This window comes from Chaetodon trifascialis, chromosome 8, assembly GCF_039877785.1.
Source record: "Chaetodon trifascialis isolate fChaTrf1 chromosome 8, fChaTrf1.hap1, whole genome shotgun sequence".
NCBI classification, from domain to species: domain Eukaryota; kingdom Metazoa; phylum Chordata; class Actinopteri; order Chaetodontiformes; family Chaetodontidae; genus Chaetodon; species Chaetodon trifascialis.
This window is the reverse complement of record NC_092063.1, coordinates 13,424,944-13,445,908: the sequence shown is the minus strand read 5'-3', so window position 1 is coordinate 13,445,908 and position 20,965 is coordinate 13,424,944. Positions and strand designations below refer to the sequence as shown.

Below are 20,965 nucleotides of genomic sequence, written 5' to 3'. Positions count from 1 at the left end.
CCCCAAACCTCGGCCTATTTCAACACATCAGTTATGAATAAATAATTGTTGACTAATTGGACCATGTGTCAGGAGCTATAACAAGAGATACCTAGGGGAAAGGAAATCATTATTGGCATGTCCCCCCCCCCCCCCCCCTGAAATGTGTGCGTGTGTGTGTGGTGTGTACGCCTTATGTGAGCGCATGTGTATTTCGTATGTGTTCCCGTGCACCCAACATATGTGCATGATGATTGCACGTGTGCATTAACTACAATTTATAATTAAATGTAGTCTTTGAACTTCAATAATGTCAAGGCCTTCACCTTTAACCCGCTGCAATAAAGTGGAATCAAGGAGCCCCTTTAGCCCGGAAATGTGTGCGGCAGCGGAATGGGCCAATGAGAGTGAGTGGGAACAGAAAATGGAATGTGTACAGAGACCAACTTTGACCCCTCGCATTAAACTACAGCAGGTAACTTTGCCAGCTTTAGCACGCCCAGTAAATACACTTTATTGTCCTTGTAAAAAGTATACGTTTTCACGCATGAGGCGTTTTAAACCATGTTGGTATAAACTGTAGGCCTATATTTGTATTCTCTAAAGTAAAAAAAAACATGTTGGTGTGTGGCTGTCGCAGTGTGCCTGTCGTAATGGGTGGTTCTGTGAAGTGCAAACATGACGGTTTGTGCGTGCGTGGGCGTGTGAGTCAGTGGAAGCTTTGATTTCTGTCTTTGGATGTGAATCCTGCTCAGGCTACTGTGCACGGATCAAATAGATTTTACAGTGCAGACGTTTGCATGTTTACGCGCTTTCTTCTGAGTGTTTAGTTAAGGCTAGTTAAGGTCGTTTTGGTTGAGGTTGGGATGGGAAGGTGGAGGTTTTGGTCAGGCTTTCAAATATTTTTATGTCAAGAAAAGACGGAGGGAAACCTTGGCTGTGTCCACGTCAAACACACTGTGTAGAGCAGATATATTAATGGAAAGCTGGCAGGTATTTTCTGCACACGAACTGAGATCAGGGTCAATCTGCGTAGTCAGTGCGATATCAGGAGGGGCAGGGGGCCGTTCTGACAAAAGAAAGGCGATGCACACTAGCGGAGATCAAGGCTATAGGAGCCCCTCTCTTGCCACACCCACCAACCTTGGCCCTGGGACGGTGACGTGGGTAATTTGTAGGTTTCTCCAACGCACAACGTCACTAACAGAGAGCGCTGCAGAGGCTTCTGCAAGTGTTGTCTGTCAACCACACGGGGGCCAGGAGCCTCCCGGCCTCTGTACTGTTTTGTTTCCTCGACGGTATCTTGAAAACGTTTCCTTAGATGGATGCCTCGGTGACATCAGAGTAGTATTATTGACCTCTGATGTGTGACAGAGGGACAGTCCACCCCGCTGGACGGCAGCTCCTGCCATGTCTCTGTCTGGATTGTGCACTTGGGTGTTGTGGTGAAGGAAAATGGCGGTGTGTTTTATGTACGAACCGGGAGGGAGAAGATACAGCCTGGTGCCATTAAAATGTAAAAGGAAAATTAATTCATTCAGCTACATAAAATTTGAGGAATTATTATAAAGAATTTCAGTCTTTCGATCTGATGCGATGAACTATCAATAAGACTTGGGGATATATCGAGGCTATAAACAAATATTATCTGCTTCTTAAGTTCAGGGAAGAATGTGTATATTTATATTGAAAATTGTAAGATTATTCCCATAAATCTAAACTAAAATAGTATGGCAACAAAAGGAATTGTAGCGCGCTGGTACTTACTGAATAACGTGACTGAATAACAACGCAATACATTTGTTTTCTTGGCAATTAAAATAAAAGAATTCAATTAGATTAACTGCTAAAAATATATCACAGAGTAAAAATAATGCAAAATGTAGTCTATAGGAAAAAAATCACCATCAGCAGAGATTATTTTTCAGTACTATTTTTATGACATTTCCTGATATTTTAAGGTTGAACTGTTCATCGGCTTTAATTTGTTAATTGTTACTGTGTTTTTAATTGTGAAGTAAATGTAAGCGTTCCTATTTTTTTTTTCCACTTTTTTCACTTTGCAAATACTAATCAAGGGGTTATAGGCTATTGAATGGTTTAATACTACAGTGTGCTACTCAAATCTCAGCACCTATCCTGTTCTATAGGGCCGTAAAACAGTTCGACGCTGTAAAACGAGCTCCTGCTATTGCTGCAACCAAATAACTCTGAGAAGAAGAAAAAATGCTTGAATTTACATCAGCACATCTGTACGGTGCTATTTATTTCTAGCTGCACCAAGTTTGCCTGACTGTAATTTACAGCAAGTTGGAAGTTGGATATGGCGTGTGGTGTGCATTTGATGTGATCGTCAGTGATAATAATGTAATACTGCTCTGCTTTGATGGCGGTTTCCACTGTGTTTTTTTTAATTAAGAACTTATATGATTCCGACACCAGTAATTTACAGTTGTGCGTTGAGTGGACAGAGTGAAAGAGGACTCAAAGCAGAACCTCGTCACATCCAACTGGAAAGATATTTCAAAGTGGCTGCCAGGAGCAAATTAGTTGTGTCGCCCCAGTGGCTACTGATTAGTACAATAAGGAAACTGGCTACCATGCCTTCTGTCCCGCAGCATTCAACACCCATACCTGTTTGCAATATAATAACAGCCTCGAGGTTTGCAATCAATTGGACGACAATTTAGTGGCGAAAGTGCTGGCTGTAGTTTAGACAAGTGTAAAGACCATGGTAAAATACAGTCCCAGTAAACTCCGTGTGTGTGTGTGTGTGTGTGTGTGTGTGTGTAGCCCATGGTAGGTTACACATTAGCGAGCAGTGTTAGTATGTGAGGAAATTCTTGAAGGTTTAATGCGCACAAAAAATACAGCGCGCACACGTTTTAGGACGAGAAAAAACTTGTTTGCGCGTAAAACTCTTTTCACTGCAAACGGAGCGTTTGGTTAAATGGCAACGTTGGCTATAAGCATCTGCACACAGAATATTGTAGGAATGGCTTAATGGAAAAAAAACAATGCTGCGTTCGTGTTTCCATGAGAGAAGGAGACAGCTTGTTACGACAGCAGAGAGTACCACATGTTCAGAGAAAGCTTTCTTGCGTTTTCAATAGCGTTTTTGTTCTTAGTAGTCATTACATCCACAAGTAGGGCTAATGGTCGAATTAAACTCCATTACATATTCTCTAAATAGAATAGCAATAGCAAAATAGTTTTTATTCCCGCGACTGTTCCAGCCTACTCTCACTCCTTTGTCAGAATACTGCGTGTACAATATGTGTGCGGTTGTTGCAGGCTCACATCAGTGACCTGTGATGATATCCATTATATACTGGCAAAACCTCCAAACAACAAACTCATGTTAATGAATCTGTTCACCTAATACACATTTCCCCACATTGTTTTGTTAGGTGTGTAACATCATAATACTACTGTCTGTGGCGCTGTCAGGTCTGTAATAACAACACGTGTGTGACATTCCAACAAGTCTGTACTGTTCCTGCTATCATTTTAGGGCATTGGCAACATAATACATATTTAGCTGCACTGTCTATTAGATCATAATACCTGCTCTGTAGCATCACAATGTTCTCTACATGCCTTGTGAGACTGTAGCATTATTTAGATAGAACTCAGTGCTCCTTGCAAAGCTGAACATATATAATTTGTTTTTATCTGCATGACTTTCTTTCTGAGTTGGAGGTAGCCTGCAGGCTAGGTGTGAATGTGTCATAAAGCAGTTCGTGTGTGTGTGTGTGTGTGTGTGTGTGTGTGTGTGTGTGTGTGTGTGTGTGTGTGTGTGTGTGTGTGTGTGTGTGTGTGTGTGTGTGTGTGTGTGTGTGTGTGTGTGTGTGTGTGTGTGTGTGTGTGTCTGTGTGAGAGAAAGAGTTTGTGAAGTGGCTGTAGATTAGGTGCGGTTGTTAATGTGTCCCTGCACGAGGCAGAATGTGTGTGGATTAAAGAAATGAAGGTGTAAATAATATCCTTAATAATCCTTTATTCCAGCATTTTCCTGTTCTTGGGGGGAGACGTCATTCTTGTTTATGTCAAATTATCAGGAACTACATTAAACTTTAAACTTACTGGTGCCAGCCAGTTCACAGTTTATATTCTGAGTTTTCTGAGTCTTTCGTGAACCCAGGATGTTCTTCACTACCACACAAGACCGCGATATCTCTCCGTGTATCCTCCATCAATGCAAAAGCCACAAAAAATGAAGAGGCATGGCGTTTTTCATCCAACATCCGCGATCGGTAGCTATGATTGGTCACATTTCTTTCGTAAACGTGGGGAATGTTGGAAATGTAGAATGACCACAGTGACACTGGTTATCGGTCAGTTTGAATGTTTATTTCACTTCCATTCAGTGTATCACGGTCAAGCAGAGGCCCCGTGTCACCTTCAAACACCACTGTGCATATGGAAATATATTCAAAGGCATGCACCGATAATATATCGTGCCCTTGCCTTTGAAAATGAGTCTGAACTGAACACACACGCACACACACACAGACAGACAGGCGCGCGTGCACGTCTCGCTCAAACCCAACTCGAGGACACAAACGCACCCGCATTGTTGTGGCGAAAGATTTCAACATTTTCAACCGGCTAAACGCATGCCAGCGTGATCTGCTGTGAGTTTTGAAATGTTTGCTGGGGGATCCGCTGGTGAATCTAATAAGACTCCCAGTTCGTTTTCTGCTGAAGACAATCCAGTTATTTAAACACAAAAACGCTGATGAGACAGTTTTGTGGCAGTCCTGAAACGTTATGCGTGTTTGGTGTGTTGCATATAGCCTCGGTGGATTTGCGACTTTTAAAGTGGGAGATTATAGAAATTACACATATGGGAAAAATGAGATTAATTGTGTAAACTTTGTGCTTTTAATGTACAAAAAAAAAAAATCCAACGGTGCTCCACTTTATTAGTTTAGGACTCATCCTGTATAACGTCCTGTGTCCAAAGTCTCCGCAGCATTGTCTCAGTGTGTATTCTTTCACAGAAGTGCGGGTTTGTTTGGACAGGGTGTCCTCACGACTCACGACTGCAGCACAGACAACACAAACCTCACACAACACAGCTCATGACGCACAAAACAAAGAACACAACATGGGGACCGAGAAAACAAATGTAACCCTCTTCATGTGGGTTAAAAACGAACTTCACTGAAGGCTGTGAACAGAAATTCATGAGAAAGGAACGTGGACACACTGGACGATTCATTGAAAGCAACACTTTGGACATTTTGTCTCTGTCCAATGCGAGATATTACGAAAACGTTAATGTCCTCGTGTTTTAAATGTAATTGGTTTACCGATATTTGGAACATAACGTGTTCATTTAGCTGTGTTAACTATGCATGTTTCGTAAGCCACCTTATTAATATCAGTGTCTGATTTGCTGCAGCACAGTATTTGTTTACGCCGTTGCTGCTGACTTTATTCATAAATAAATAAGTTTTCACTTGAAACAGAAAAATACCAACTCTTACGATAATGTTGACAACATCTAAATATTTTTGGGGGTAACCGGCAGATTGAAAAGTATCAACCTTTTATTTTATTTTATTTTATTTTATTTTATTTTATTTTATTTTATTTTATTTGTTTTTTTTTTGTTTTTTTTTTTAGAAAAATCAAAATAATTCTAAATACGTGCAAAACCCGCATTCATGTTGACGGGAGGGAGCCATAGTTAGATTCACACACCAGCTCTTCTGGCCCATGTCTAGTCCGAGAATAAAACAGAAAACAGAAAAACACCAGCAAGACCGTTAATTTCAGATTTACAACATATTGAAACCACATGTGAAGCAACAAGAAACATCCTGGAAATAATACAGGGTTGTGTATAACAATAGCTCAGGTATGCAGTGAACTGTTTATTAGGCTGTAAGATGTTAAGTAAAAAAACAGAAAAGCAGAAAGAAGCAGAAAGAAGAAACTTACGCTTGACGTAATTCTGTATGGGTTTTTCCTTTCACGCCACAAGAATGAATATCCTTATAGGCCTACAACCCACTTGCGTACAAATTCCACCGTCTAGTGAATATTTTGTAGCACATTTCAAGAAAAGAACCAGTTAAACAGCCAAGTGCGGCTTCACGGGTTGTTAAAGTTCAACTAACTAGCCTAATAAGATCTGATATATTCGCTTTTTAACGAATTCCGGTGTAATTCTTTTGGAGTAGAAAAGTCATAAGAAGACAAATGCAAATAAATATTCTGTGAGTCAAAATAAAAAGACCAGGCCTGATGTATAAGGTTTTCGTAATTAATGCATGGAGTGTGTTTTGCTGTAAATCTTAAAATTAGCAGGTCAAATGCAAAAGCGTTTCAGGCTACTTCACAACGTCAAGGGTTAAAGCCTATTCTGCAGTCTGATTTTTCCGCTAGAAATTCATACACGAAGTCACATTTCTGTTCAGATTTTCTTTTAATAACACACCTGCGGACATCTTACCTTGCTAAATCGGTGGCAACAACAAAGCAAAATCGAGGAAAACAAACAAGAAGAAATGACACAAAAGCCACAAAGTCCTCCATGGCTTTGTCTCCACAGCTCTGGCGCCGGGACAGAAACTAAATCACACTCTGATTCAGTTAATTTTCTGAAGTTTAGAACTCAAATAAAATTAAAATACTCAAAATGCCATGCCTTCAAAAAATCCTGCTGCAGCAGCCGTCCTTTGTTCCCTCTGGTGCGGGCCTGCTGTCCTGACCCGCGGATGGTCGCTAGGTGGCGCTCTTGCTCCACCAAAAAGCCTCCAGATTTCCCAACTTGACCGCGCTGACGTCACGTCAGTCTGGAGCATCAAGGCCACTTCCACGCCGCTATTGGTCTGAAAATCACATGACATGTCTCCCAGCATCCATAATTGTGTTACTGATATTTTTGCACCCCCTTCCAAAAGATGTCAGCATCCTACTGTCCTTATTCTCCTGGAGAAATCCCGTAGTTCAGAGCAGTGGAACACACCAAACGATTACTGTGTTGCCAAATGCAAAAATGTCATGTCCGAATAACATAGCGCCCGGTAACTTCCTGATGGATTCCTTAATGGGAGGATCATCTTCCTTCAGGGGTGAGGGTTATTCCAGCAGCCCCGGAATGTACATCCACACAGCTGCAGAGTACGGATATTCAGTGATGAGAAACATTGGGAAGGTTGGACCATCTTCACTCTCCAAGAGAGACGAGGTTCCTCCGGGCGGTCTGCCGCTCAGCGGCTTCCAGGATGCGCCCTACCTGTCAACACAGCTGGCCACATGGACCCCAGGCTCCAAAACCAGTAGGGACGAGCAACCTGTTGCCCAGTGTTTACAGCCCTGCTCATTTCCAGCGGGCAACGTCAAAGAGGAGGCGTTTTGTTGCCTCTATCAGGATGGCAGCAATAAGGGGAAACAGACAACAGAGGCGGCCACTTACATCCGGCTCGGGGACAATAGCTGCCGTCCTGAGCACACCGCCGCCTCGTCCAGCGGCAGTTTCCAGGTGTACAACGGAGAGAGGCCGCAGCGGGACGGCCAGCAGTTCCCCTCCGCCTTCTCCCTGACCCACTTGGCGACATCTGTTGAGTCAGCATCAGAACCGACAATAAGTTGCAGCAAATCGTCGCAGGAGACAGCGAGAGAGTTTTCAAAGACAGATGAGAGTCAGAGCAGGAGGGAAGAGAAGGCCAAGAGTGACAGCTGTTCAGATAACTCGGACGGGGAATTAAAAGGTAGATTACTACTATACCCCCCACCACCCTCCCCCCTCCTCCCTGACCCACACACACATTCACACATAGAAACACACTCATACACGCACACATCATTTGCAGGAAGTTTTAGGCGACCGGATTATTCCACACGTGCATTAATTCTGTCAGTGCTATGTGTGCACGTTGTGTTACGTCACGGCCCAACAGTGCAGTCTTGTGTTTGATAGCAGTCTTAGGGGCTGCCTCGCCTAGCAGGGGTTATGGTGCCCGTGGCATTTAACACCTTTCCATTAATGTGAGAATGTGAGATGGGCAGTTATCATTGAAATAAACACGCTCGCGCGCACACACACGCTCACACACACGCAGGGACACACACCCACATCCACAGTTATTCTCTCTCTTTCTCTTTCGCTCTCTCTCTCTCTCTTACATGGGTCATTTACATTGTGAGACGTAACTATTTTTAACAGCACCATTTTACGCCTCAAAATTCTGGTATTGAGCCAACATGAAATTCTACGGTTTTGCTGCACAGTTGAAAACATTTTGTCACAGTGCACTGGCTTATTTAAAAAAATCAGAGAAGAATCACTCATTATAAAAACATTTGCGCTTTTCTAAATGCAACGATAATTCTGGATAATTCAGAACCATTCTTACTACATATTTATATAAAGTCAGAGTCAACTTATGGGCACATTTTCCCTGGATTTCCTTTATGCTAACAGCGGCAACTTAACGAAACGGATTGAATTTGTCTTTTCTTTGCATTTGACGAAACTACATACATGTATATAAAGTAAATAAACCGTTTAAACAGAATTTTTGTTAAACGGCAACGATCGGCTGGTAGTATTTTAAACACACACACACACACACACACACACACACACACACACACACACACACACACACACACACACACCATTATTATTATTATTATTATTATTGTTAGGATTATTATTATTGCTATTATTTTTATGATTATCATTAATATTATTAGTAGTGCTAATAGTGGTATGGCCCTAATAAATCGAAGCTAGCTAAGTGATGTAATTGCGCATCCCTCTGCTAATTTTCTTTAGCTCTTATTTATAATTAGCTTCAGTTTGTTGTGTTATTTATGGTTTTAGCTAACGGCTTCATACCTGACGACCGACAAGCTTCTTTCATCTTATTTTAATTTGATTGAAGGAGGCAATTGCACCGTTTTTTTTAATGTGTTTATGCGTGTGTTTTCTCTCTCTCTCTCCCTCTGTGTTTAAGTGTGTGTGTGTGTGTGTGTGTGTGTGTGTGTGTGTGTGTGTGTGTGTGTGTGTGTGTGTGTGTGTGTGTCTCCTGTTAATCCCATATTACTGAATTAAATGTTTTGATAATGATTAAATGTGGGCCACACACTGAGTGTTCACATTAGGATAATTATTACTGTAACCTGCGTGTCGTGCCGTGTGTGTGCGCGCGCGCGCGCGCGTGCGTGCGTGCGTGCGTGCGTGCGTGTGTGTGTGTGTGTGTGTGTGTGTGTGTGTGTGTGTGTGTGTGTGTGTGTGTAACAGAGGCGTAATTCCCTGGAGTCCGCAATCTAATCACTGAATTAACTTAATGCGCAGCGGTGTGATTCCGTGCAATCACCGACATGCCTTGTTTCTTTGTCTTTATTTTGTTGTATGTTTATTTTTTTTCTAAATCTTCTATTGTGCTACAGAGACTTCCTTTTGTTTTGGGATGAACCTCCGAAAATTTTCATTTGGCTCCAGTGTGCAAAAGTAATAAAATTTTATGGGAGTCTAAGGTCCAACATAGACAAAAGAAGTGCTTACACACCCTAGTTTGATTTGATCTAATTATAGCTGTACATCACGAACAAAAGCAATTTGCAAGCCGTAGGAGTTGTAGCAAAAAGGTGGGATGTTCATTTGCCCAAGCGAGAGTCACGGAGAGTCCACACCCAGGTAAAGCTGCTGCAAACCACTGATTTTGATACAGATGAACGGTGTTGAAAGTGCGTTTGAGATATGGGCGTGTACGTAGCATCCCATGTATTATTGATGGAGGTTGTAAAGGTGCGTGTGATCTCTGCACAAGATTACTGGCTGGATTTGGCCACAGTTTCTCATTGTTGTATTTCTCTTGCTCTGGTAGATTCATGCGCGGAAAAGACAACGGGAAGCTGGTTAAAAGCCAAAAGTGGAAGGAAGAAGCGGTGTCCTTACACAAAGCACCAGACGCTGGAGCTGGAGAAGGAGTTCTTGTTCAACATGTATCTGTCTCGGGAGCGCCGCCTGGAGATCAGCCGGAGTATCAACCTGACCGACAGACAGGTCAAGATCTGGTTCCAAAACAGACGCATGAAGCTCAAGAAGCTAAACAGGGAGAGTCGAGAAAGGGAGCAGAGTGCAGTTTATAACTACTCCTGAAGATTTTCTTAAAAAAAAAAAAAAAAAACTACACACACACTCACGCATACACTCACACACGCACACTCACACACTTACTCATGCATATGCATATACATGACAGACACAGACAGACCATGCATGTGTCATCTTATAATGCATTCAATTAGCATTCATAAATTTTCTCTTTACGTGCTCACACACACACACACACACACACACACACACACACACACACACACACACACACACACACACACACACACACACACACACACACACACACACACACACACACACACACACGGCGTGCCTTCCTATATGAACGATAAAACGCTGCCAGACTCCAGTTCCAGTTCCAGGTGAACACTTGCAGCAGCATTGGAACAGTCAGGTGCTTTTAACTTGCACTGATAATTTTAACATAAGCCAAGCGAGAGGAGGAGGCACTTTCGAGCAGTCCATAAATAACTAGTGGCATGTAAGCAGTTTCACTTTGATGAGCTATAATGAATGTTTTGCCACTTGTGCAGCTTCTTCATCGGTGTCTTTTGCAGTGTAATGTGCATGCACAAGACGATATCAAGTTATGTCATGGCAAACGATTCCAAAACAATAAAAGGAAGGGGAAACGGAAAGGTATTACCAACTTTGTCCTTCCTCTGGTATAGTGGTGCAAATGAGAGGGAGGGAGAGAGACACTGCGGATGAGAGAAGGAGATTATGGCACTTTTAATAGAAGTGAGAGACCATAACGTTGATTTAAATATTATCCAGGTGACCACAGTAAGTCAAGGTCATAAAATTCTAATGTCAGGTTCGCCCTGGAAAGCGTTGGGGGTGGATTTTATGATCTGCAAATATAATGTGCTGCAGCAGTAAAGATGCGTTTAAAGGTGTGTGTGTGGAGGAGGGCTAATCCACACAGCAGAGACTGCAATGTGCAGGATCCAGCCGAGGCGCTGGGCTGGAAGGAGCAGCCGCCTCCGCCCGGGATAATGGGAGCTTCATGGGAGCAGGAGATGAGAAAGATGGTGCATAAAAGGGAAAGCGACCGCGACGGGCTCCAGGAACAATAATAACAACAACCATCATGGCAAACACGTGGATAACTAAGCGCACCAGGGAAGGCGTCTGCAGGAGGCACGTGAAGGTAGGACTCAGATTTTACGTAATATATTTATTTCCTGTTTCGGAAAGTATGCCACATCTGTCAGGGCAGCTCGCTTGACAGCTCCCGTGGCATGCATGGTGCACGCCTGCACACGTCCATAGTTTATATGATGCTGCTGATATTCATCCGCGTGCTGCTGGTTCCTGTTTTGGATCAAAATGTTGGTTGCTGAATATTTTTGCATTTTGTTTCTGGATACTTACTGCGACAGATGTAAGCTGCTTGCTTATTTGGATCAGCTGAATAAATGACTGTGCTGTTACACTTTATGGAATTAGAACAATAGCAAATTAAAACTGACAAGGTTTTTTATGAGTAAACAAGTCAAGACATGCGCAGCTGTCTAAGTTGCACAGGCAGTGTTGAGAAAGTAGCTGGATTGCAGCCCCAGTAGACCATAGTGTATTTTATTGTGTTGGTACTCGCCTTTTCTTTGTGCTGGATAGTGCTAATCCTCACTTGGCTTTTGCATGCATTGTCCTTTCCATGGATTTAACCCCTTTTGCGCGAAGCTGAAGCGTGGTTTAGGTAGTTTCATGTTGTTGGGGTTGGCTTCCTGGCTCGGCAACAAGAAACTGCCTTGATTACGTCAGTTCGTCTTCATCAAGGGCACAATTTCCGCTGAATTACCCCCTATAGTCACCCAGGTCCCCGCAAATGGCATTGTAAATGAACTGAGCTGCAATACCTTGGACAGAGACGTTTTCTTTCTTTGCTGTTATTTTGTGGTGGGCTGTAAAACCTTCTGAGGCTCTCAGGAGGAGAATAGGTTGTAAACAACGCGGGGTAAAGTTTTCAGACTTCGTTGTATTGCATCTGTCAGCTGCTTTATGATGATCTGAATAGACAGATGGAGAGATGGCCAGATCTCACATATTCGACTCATTAATGTATCCGGCCAATGGATCAGAGTCTATAACAGGAAATGGATGCGTATTGACGTTTCCATGATTTTATTTGAGAACGTCTTCATTCCTGTAAATACTAATGCACGGCTGATTGAAATGTTTGAATTCAAAATGCCGTGCAAGTCTAATTTCCAATTTGCATTTTTGCTAGTTTCACAGTGAGAAGTAAATCAAAATTTAAACGCCCACGACACTAAATGATGTAAAATTATTCTTACTTTGACAGTAAACTCCATCACACATAAGAACACACACGCTGGTGCTGACAGCAATCATTCCATTGGAAGTCACATTTAGCAAATTATGCTCTTTTTTCACTGAAATACCTGCAAACATTATTTTTGTACATAAAGTGGTTTAACTGCTTAAGTTCGCATAATAGTTGAATTGCTCTTAATCTTGTTTTGCTGTTAAATTTCAAGTCGAAAAACGTTTTTGTTTTGATTTTTCCCCGCCAGTTAACGAGCTGACGGTACTTCAACATCTTGGACAAATTTATTATATTGTCCTAATTTTGTCAATTCAGACCCGCATTTTTCAGACTTGGACCGAGTTTACTGATAAAAACGCTTCCATCGTCTTTCGATTTAACCTCACTATCAAATTATATTGTGGCTCTATTTTAGCCCTGAATTAGTTGACTAATTGCTGGCATTCATGGGCTAATTTCGCCCATTTATTTAATGTAGTACCCAAGTGAAGGCCTAATTTTAAGTCTCACCTAAACCATTAATCCATTTAATTACTAACATTAGTGGTGAAAAATACACGTTTTCAGCATAAGTGAAATTAACCAAAGGTGATTAAGGAAAATAAGAGTCTTCAGGAAAGTGATGAGCTCATGTAAAAGAAACACGATAACTTATTTATACAACCGTCTGTTCTTCAGGGGCAGTCAGCATCTTTCCTGCAGGAGACCCCAGTGTTTATACTGGTCACTATTTCCCCTTGTTTTCTCAGCCCCCCCTCCCTTTGGCGCTAGTGCAACTGGAAGAGACAGTCTGGAATCCAAAGTCACTTTCATTCAGCTCGGTGAATGAGTGTCTCCCTTGGTATGCATCACTGACAAAGACTTTACAGCTGGAAACAGCCCCAAGAGCTGCACAGATTCCCCCTAAAACCATATACACATAAAGCAATTTATTTCACTTTGTAGTGGCGCACAGGAACTGAAGGCTTTAGACAGCCACTTCCTTTAGACAGCTCAAGATGTGTTACTGCCCCTGGCATGATCAGACATGAACCAAATATGTTAACGACTTCTCGTTTCATTTTTTTATGCTTTTAATGACACAGGCTATATCATTAGCTTTTCTTGTGAGATATACGGGAAAATGAGCACGCGGTACTTAACTTCACGATTTTTATTTATTTTTTATTTTTTTTAAGATAACTTTAGTAAACGATTAAATTCAGAAGACTAGGGAGTGACTTTTCTTCACTGGATGCTTTTTTAAAAAATGATTGATATTTTGGACATCGTGGTAAAATTCAGAAAAGTAGTAAAATTCAAATTTTGGCTTTTTATTTTTTAAATGTCAGCTAATAATTGGGAATAGTTTATACCCGCATTGCATGGTTTAGAGCCGCCAATCAACCATTTAAGCTACAAAAAGTCACATAAAGTGTCTCTTTTCTTTTTTTTTTAATTCAAGAGATCATGACCTTTACCCCCCCTAAATAAATGAATTTAAAAAAATTTTTAACCAAGAAAAGATGCTCTGTAGGGCGAGAATGCAAAATGTATATCACTGCTGCAGGCCTGGTCACCTATATTGATCAGCGATAGGTCTCAGAAGTTATGCCGAAAACAGTGATTTTTTTTCACGTGTTTAAAGAAAAATGCGTTTGAAACCTTCTTAAAAGGTTTTTTTTTTTTGTTTGTTTTGTTTTTTTTTTAATTACGCGTGTTTGGATTCACTGAGTGTGTATCCAACAGTAATCCAGGATAGAGAACACTGTAATAGTTTGGGTAATTCGGATAATTTTTTGGGTCTTTTCATTTGATCACATGCCTTCTGTTCAGCACACGAGACGTTATGAATAACGTGTGATAACCACTTTGGATTTTTCCATATGCAAAGTTTACGCATGGATAAAGTGATGCCTATAATGTGAAGCACCAATTTGCATTGTGTGTGTGTGTGTGTGTGTGTGTGTGTGTGTGTGTGTGTGTGTGTGTGTGTGTGTGTGTGTGTGTGTGTGTGTGTGTGTGTGTGACAGAGAGAAGTTCTGTTTGATCTGGAGGTTCATGGACAAAATTTACTGTCATTATTTGTTGTGACAATTTTCAGAAATTTCCATTTGATATCTCCATTATGGAAAGAATAGATGATGATGTGCATTCTTCATCCTGCCATTACACAGAAGCCAAAAAGATGTGAACGTACATGTCTAATAATGGAAAGTCATGTTACAACACACGCTGTTCGCTCGTTATTCATTCACCCAGCAACGACACAAACAGGTAATGCTGATGGAAGTAAAAACAAGCCAAGTACAACCGACAGTGAAGATGACACATCTTTACTTTGACATGCACATTTTAGTAATCACCCTGTCGAGGTTTATGATTATAAGGATACAAATAAAGAGACATCTGCGGCCTGTCATAATCTACTTTTCCCGCTGTTTACGTTTATGCTGCTGGATGGAAGATTTTCGTTTTTCCTTTTGGACAAAGTCATGATCTTAATTGAAGCGGCAATCTTCAGTGGTCTTCCTTCTCTAAAAACTGCTTTTAGGCGAGGCAGACACTTTACCCAATGTCATCTGTAGGTATTAGAATAAAGGCGTGGGTGCGTAAACATTTATTTTTGACAACAATTTCCAATCAATATGGAGCGTCTCTGCACTGCGGCGGCGCCATTACGCACGAACCGTGACTCACTGCAATGTTTTTGTGTTAGCGTCGTATGGGTTGTATACACTCCATATTCTACTATCATTTGTTTGCGTCAATCCGCAAAAACATAGAATCCGTATTTGCTCCTTTTTTCTAAAAGGAAAGCTCAGTTGTGTAATTGAGAAACTTAGACAACACTGGCGTCAGTTTCAAGCATTCTCGTGCTCATCATTGATCGATCAAGTCTTTCTAAACGTATGAATGACTTTGCATTTGAGACGGGGGCATAAACAATTTATCACTATCTCGTATTTCATCAAAAACAAAAAAATAAGCTCTTTATACTCTTGGAGTCTAAGGGCAGAGGGTGTCTTGTGTTATGTGGACTGAAAAGCCCTCGGGGCAAATTTGACTCGAGATGAATAAAGAGTCCATCTTAAAGCAAGCCAAACCAAAAGTATAGTCTCATCTGTCACTTTCTGAACTTATAAGCATGTAATGTTGCTTTATCTGTCATTTTCTAGTCTTTATTTTCATTTACTGGTGAGACTGTATCATATATGTCCTGACAAACCACCTCTTTTTGGTTTTGATTCCAAGCAGACTGCAGGTAAAACGCCAAAGACAAAGTGAAAACATGAAACACGAAGAGGTTTAGTCGTGCAGCAGTGAGGCATTTGCTCGGCAGTACAATCTTAAATGGTCTAGCTGCAACTGCAGTTGTGTTAAGGAAGACAGGGAGTAAAAGACAGAAATAAGCAACGACAACAAAGAAATTTTGGATGATGTAGCATTTCTTTTATTGTAGCACAACAAACATGAACACAGACGTGGAATAGACACATTATAAAAAAATCATCAAAAATCATTACCTCTCATTAATGGACTCTCTCTCTCTCTCTCTCTCTCTCTCTCTCACACACACACACACACACACACACACACACACACACACACACACACACACACACACACACACACACACACACACATAAATACAGGCGTACACGCGCACATCCAAAACACTACAGCGGATTATTCACTGGATTACATTAGACATAGATACACGCTATATAATGTATGGCCACATGTTATGGTAATAAATGAGCACATGGCACTGTTTCATTCTGCTTTAATGGCCGCAGTAGAATAAACGGACTTGGACCTTCAACCCACAGAAAACACACAACTTTAAAACGTTCTGATTTAAGATCTGTCCAACTTAGTAAACAGCCTTATCTCTGCAAACATGCGGGTAAATATTTGCGTTGTCTCAGACTTGCGCATTCATCAGCACACGCCATGATACCATTTGGCGTTATCCGGGTTAAGGTCTGGCGTCTGGCCTTTTAAATTTCATGGTTGAATCTGAACTCAGCGGCCAGGTCAAACAACGCACGTCCTAATGCGTACACCGATCACGTTTAGTTTTGCGTCTTGAAGACCAAATATTGAGTATTTTATCTTTTTTTTTTCCAGTTGTAATTGTTTCAACCAAACTTGAATTTATTCAAGGCTAACCGGTGATGTCATTTGATCCTTGGCGATAACAAAGGTGAAATTTGTTTTTCAAATCTGAACGCTTTGCAGTTCATCACTTGTAAATTAGGATTTATTTTGAAATTTGTCTTTTTGGTCTTTCTGGTTCAACTATCATGTCGCATTTGGTAATTTATGGAAAACGGTGCACCCAGATTGAGTTAAATTCGGCATTAGTGTGGTTTGTTTGGCTGCACGACTAGAAATTTCCTTTTGCATATAACGACTGTTATATATACGGATCTATATTGAACTGCCTCTTCTTAAAGTTTGCAATAAATTCAGTTAAATCCAGTCAGCTTTTTATTTTGTTTATCAAACCAATGGTCCTCACTATTAGAAAAAAAGATACAATGTCAAACATCATAGTAGCAGTTACGCACCATTACCATACATACCACCCAAAATAAATAGCCTAAAACACGCCACGCGCCAAAAGCATAGATGAAACATACACATCAGATTATCAGATTAAAACTCATGACAATAACACTCGTCAGCATCACCCTGTCTCAAAAAGTCCAATTACACTCATGCATCAAAGACACCTCATGACATAGAATACAATAGAAATATAACGTGTGCAGCTTTTAGGATACACTAGTGCACCAGTTAGCTCATCCACTCAGCACATATGCATTAAACATTCAGTATTTATGTCACAATTAGTCCAATTTGTGTTCCCCGTGACACTGGTGTCTTCTTCTGTTACTCCTACTTCTTCGTATATTAATACTGTATTATTTTCTGCGTCGCTGCAACCCTGCAGGAGAGTTCAGGGTTGCTGCACAGCCAACTTGCTGACAAGCTGCTCTAGTATATTGCAGGGCAAAACGGTCAACTTCTGTCTTTACCTACAACAGTAACATTACCCCTGTTATGAAAGCTTTCATCTAGTTAGCCCTTTAACGAACCCTTTTACCTCCTGTGCCATGCAGTCTCCTCTTCCTCGTCCTCGGCCTCTCTGTTTGATAGGAATTGTTTCACATGCATACAGTGGCGGCGGTTTTATGTTGAGCGAGGAACTCGGATGCAGTCTTATTAACGACACGTTTATGAACAATCAAATGGTCCTCGTTAAAATTTATTGATGGGCATAAAATCATGAACGGTCACTAGCCGAATATAGCCTGCTGTATTGGGCCGCTTGTCAAGAACCTGAATCCCCTCCTCTCCTATCTCCGCAGAGCCCATTTAGGAAATGTTTGGTCTGTTGCGCCCTCGTTAAAACAGTGCAAAGTTTATTGTTGGTATATCCTGCATCCCGTATTTTCATCTCCTCTCTCGCCTGTCTAGTCAATATGCAGCTGCTGTGGCGGCTTCTCTCTCTATTTAGAAATAAACAGCATTCCACAGGAAGTTATAAACCCACCGCTTTATCAAATGTGCTGCTGGTTTTATAAAGATAAAAGGCGTCAACGATTCAATAAACACTTCAATGCTGTAATACTATCCATTGCAATAACATGGGGCGACGGTAGATTTTGCCAGACAGAGATTGATTACGCCATCAAATAGTGCCTTGCTCGGTTTTAGACGTAATGTGCGCAGGTCTGCACTGCGCCTACGGAAGGCTCCGCTAACGGCGCCGTAAATGCGTATTTGCCTTATAAAGAAACATGTTTGTTGAAGTTACCTCTAATACGTCCGAGAAAGAGAGCAAAAGAGCACATTCTTTAATCCGATTTATGTGCAATGGTATCCCAGGATAAGTGGCGCATTGATCCACTGTACAATTTTTGTGGGGGTAAATATAATCACGTGTCAGCGAGGCAGCCAATAGCAGCCAGGGAAGCGTTGAGAAATAATTACCTGCCTTGATTGTTCTATGGCTAGATAAAAAAGTACACATACACTCCATATAATAATCGGATGCATGTAAAAGAGTCGGGGAAGCTTCGACATGTCGACCACGGGTCCCATAAGTAATTATTATGTGGACTCCTTGATCAACCATGAAAACGAGGATGTCCTTGCAGCAACTCGGTTTTCGGCTCCCGGTTCGCACCCAGCCGGCCCTCGCCCGACGTCCTTAGTACCGGAGTGTGCTGACTATCCTTCCTGCAGCTTCGCACCCAAGCCACCCGTCTTCTCCACCTCCTGGGCCCCCGTACACTCCCAGTCATCAGTGGTTTACCATCCATACAGTCATCAACCTCACTTAGGCACAGACTCGAGGTATATGCGGTCATGGTTGGAGCCGATATCAGGCGCCGTGCCTTTCCATGGCTATCCGGGGAACAGCAGGCACTATGGGCTGAAGCCCGACGCCTTTCAGGAGCACAGAGCCAGCGAGTGTCTCAGCTCCAGCGGACGGACCTACACGGATTATCTGTACTGCTCATCCACTGACGTGCGAGACAAGACGCACCAGAATATCCCTTCTCCCGAGTCGGAGCTCCTGGCTTCAGGGAAACATAAAGACGAGAAGCCGGAGCTCGATCCGAGTAAGTTCAAGCTCCTCCAGTCTTTTACAACCGGGTGGGAGTTTTGGTTTGGGATTGTGTAAAGCTGTTTTTTGCTTAGAGGCATTTTAACCTCCTGCATGAAGTGAAATTATAAGCTGTTTCATCCTCCCTTTTCGGCCCAGCTCCGAATCGCCTCTGCTAGGGGGAAAGCTTTAGGAACTATAAAAGACAAACGCCACTAGGCTAATATTGGGGCTATAAAACCAGACGGGGTTGTAAACATGGACTCAAACCTACAGGAGGACGTTGAATTTGGAAGGGTGCTGCATAATGTTAAAAACATGCAAGGTGCTCTTTTTGAGTGAACAACCTAAACCGACATCTGAATCAATATTCATCAGTAAATGCCTTCTCATCCATTTTTTACGAGCATGTTTTGACCCCGTGCCTTTTCCATACGGCACATCAACCCTATAAGCCGACTTTCAGCCCTTTTTTCTTTTTTAATGTGTGTCCATCTGTGAGGAAAAGCCACGTTTTGGCTCTTTTTGATCCCCAGTGGTAACATGGATTAGTCACCCACATAATAATGAGAAGATGATATGCATATAGTTGCATCTGAACATTTGCTCTCCTCTCTAGGTCCAAAACAAATTCACATGACTCTTCCAGCCAACTTGAGGAATGTAGGGACATAGTGGAGGACTTTCACCACGGACCTGTAAAGGCTTGAACCACGGGCCATTTTATGGGCCAATAAAGTGAATAAGCGCATTGAGTATTTTACGACGGTGTTACTCACAAGTTAAGGGGACAAGGAAGCAAATCAGTGAAGGGTTGGATAGATAGAAGCTGAGAATCCTTCTTCAAAATGTCAGCTTAGCTTTAATGGTAAACACCCCACATGTTGGATGTGTGTGAAATAGTTTTTAATTGTAGCACATTCTGATGAGCCCACAAAAATGCTGCAAATTCGGAGACACATTTTCTAAATGCTTAACACGTGTGTGATAGTCATTTGTCATCGTTTCAGTTTTGAAAATGTCTCACAGTGTTGCATCTATGTTCTGTCTCCTTACTTATTATTATTATGGCTTTTATCTGCAGATAACCCGGTGGCAAATTGGATACATGCCCGCTCCACAAGGAAGAAGCGATGCCCTTACACAAAGTACCAGACTCTCGAACTGGAAAAGGAGTTTTTGTTCAATATGTACCTTACTAGAGACCGCCGATTCGAGGTCGCTAGAGTCCTGAATCTGACCGAGAGGCAGGTCAAAATCTGGTTTCAGAACCGGCGAATGAAGATGAAGAAAATGAACAAAGAAAAGACCGACAGCAATGAACAATAATGTGGACTGCAGTCACAAAACAACCATAATAACCACTAGTCACATGGACAGCACAGATGTACCAAAACACACGACGAGCCCCCTCTCCTGCCCTTCATATTTATCACTTTGTTGGATTTTATATTAACCTTAACTTCGAGACTGTTTGATGCTGATTGTGTTATTTTCCCAGTGCACATTAATGTGCCAAACGTTAAAAGGAGAACAAAACAAAACAGAAAAACTTCTGAGGAGATAATTACATGACTTACATTCTGCTTTCACTTCAAGATACCTTTATGTTTTTTTTTTTTTTTGTTTTTGTTTTTTTTTTTTTTTTTCTAAGAGAAACTATACACGTGCAGTTTGGACACGTTTAACTGTCTGAAGAGAGAGAATACTTGAATTCTTTTGAATTTCACAAACCCATAATTTATGATGTGAATGTTTTTCTTTTATGTTTTATTCCTTTGTACGTTGTTGTGCAGGTGTAGTATTTTGTACAGAAACAGAACATCTGCGGTCGGACGCGTCTGTCTTGTATTTTTGTGATAGTTGTTGCTGTATTTGTGCATTTGTTTCTTTTTTTTTGACTGTAAGCTACGAGTTTAACTGTAGATTGTAGATATAGATCTCTGCAAATATAAACATAATCACTAAGAGCTTGTATGCTGTATTC

The 20,965-nt window shown here is 41.6% G+C and overlaps 2 protein-coding genes across 2 annotated transcripts; both read left to right on the top strand.

Annotated features, from left to right (window-relative positions):
* The first annotated feature begins 6,988 nt into the window (after positions 1 to 6,988).
* hoxc10a (homeobox C10a) lies at positions 6,989 to 10,102 on the top strand. Its single transcript, XM_070969149.1, has 2 exons — positions 6,989 to 7,673; positions 9,828 to 10,102. The coding sequence occupies exons 1-2, from the start codon at positions 6,989 to 6,991 to the stop codon at positions 10,100 to 10,102; spliced, it is 960 nt and encodes a 319-aa protein (XP_070825250.1).
* An 8,348-nt stretch (positions 10,103 to 18,450) lies between these two features.
* hoxc9a (homeobox C9a) lies at positions 18,451 to 20,307 on the top strand. The gene is made up of 2 exons (XM_070968742.1): positions 18,451 to 18,994; positions 20,063 to 20,307. Exons 1-2 carry the CDS (start codon positions 18,451 to 18,453, stop codon positions 20,305 to 20,307), a joined length of 789 nt encoding a protein of 262 aa, XP_070824843.1.
* The last annotated feature ends 658 nt before the right edge of the window (positions 20,308 to 20,965 follow it).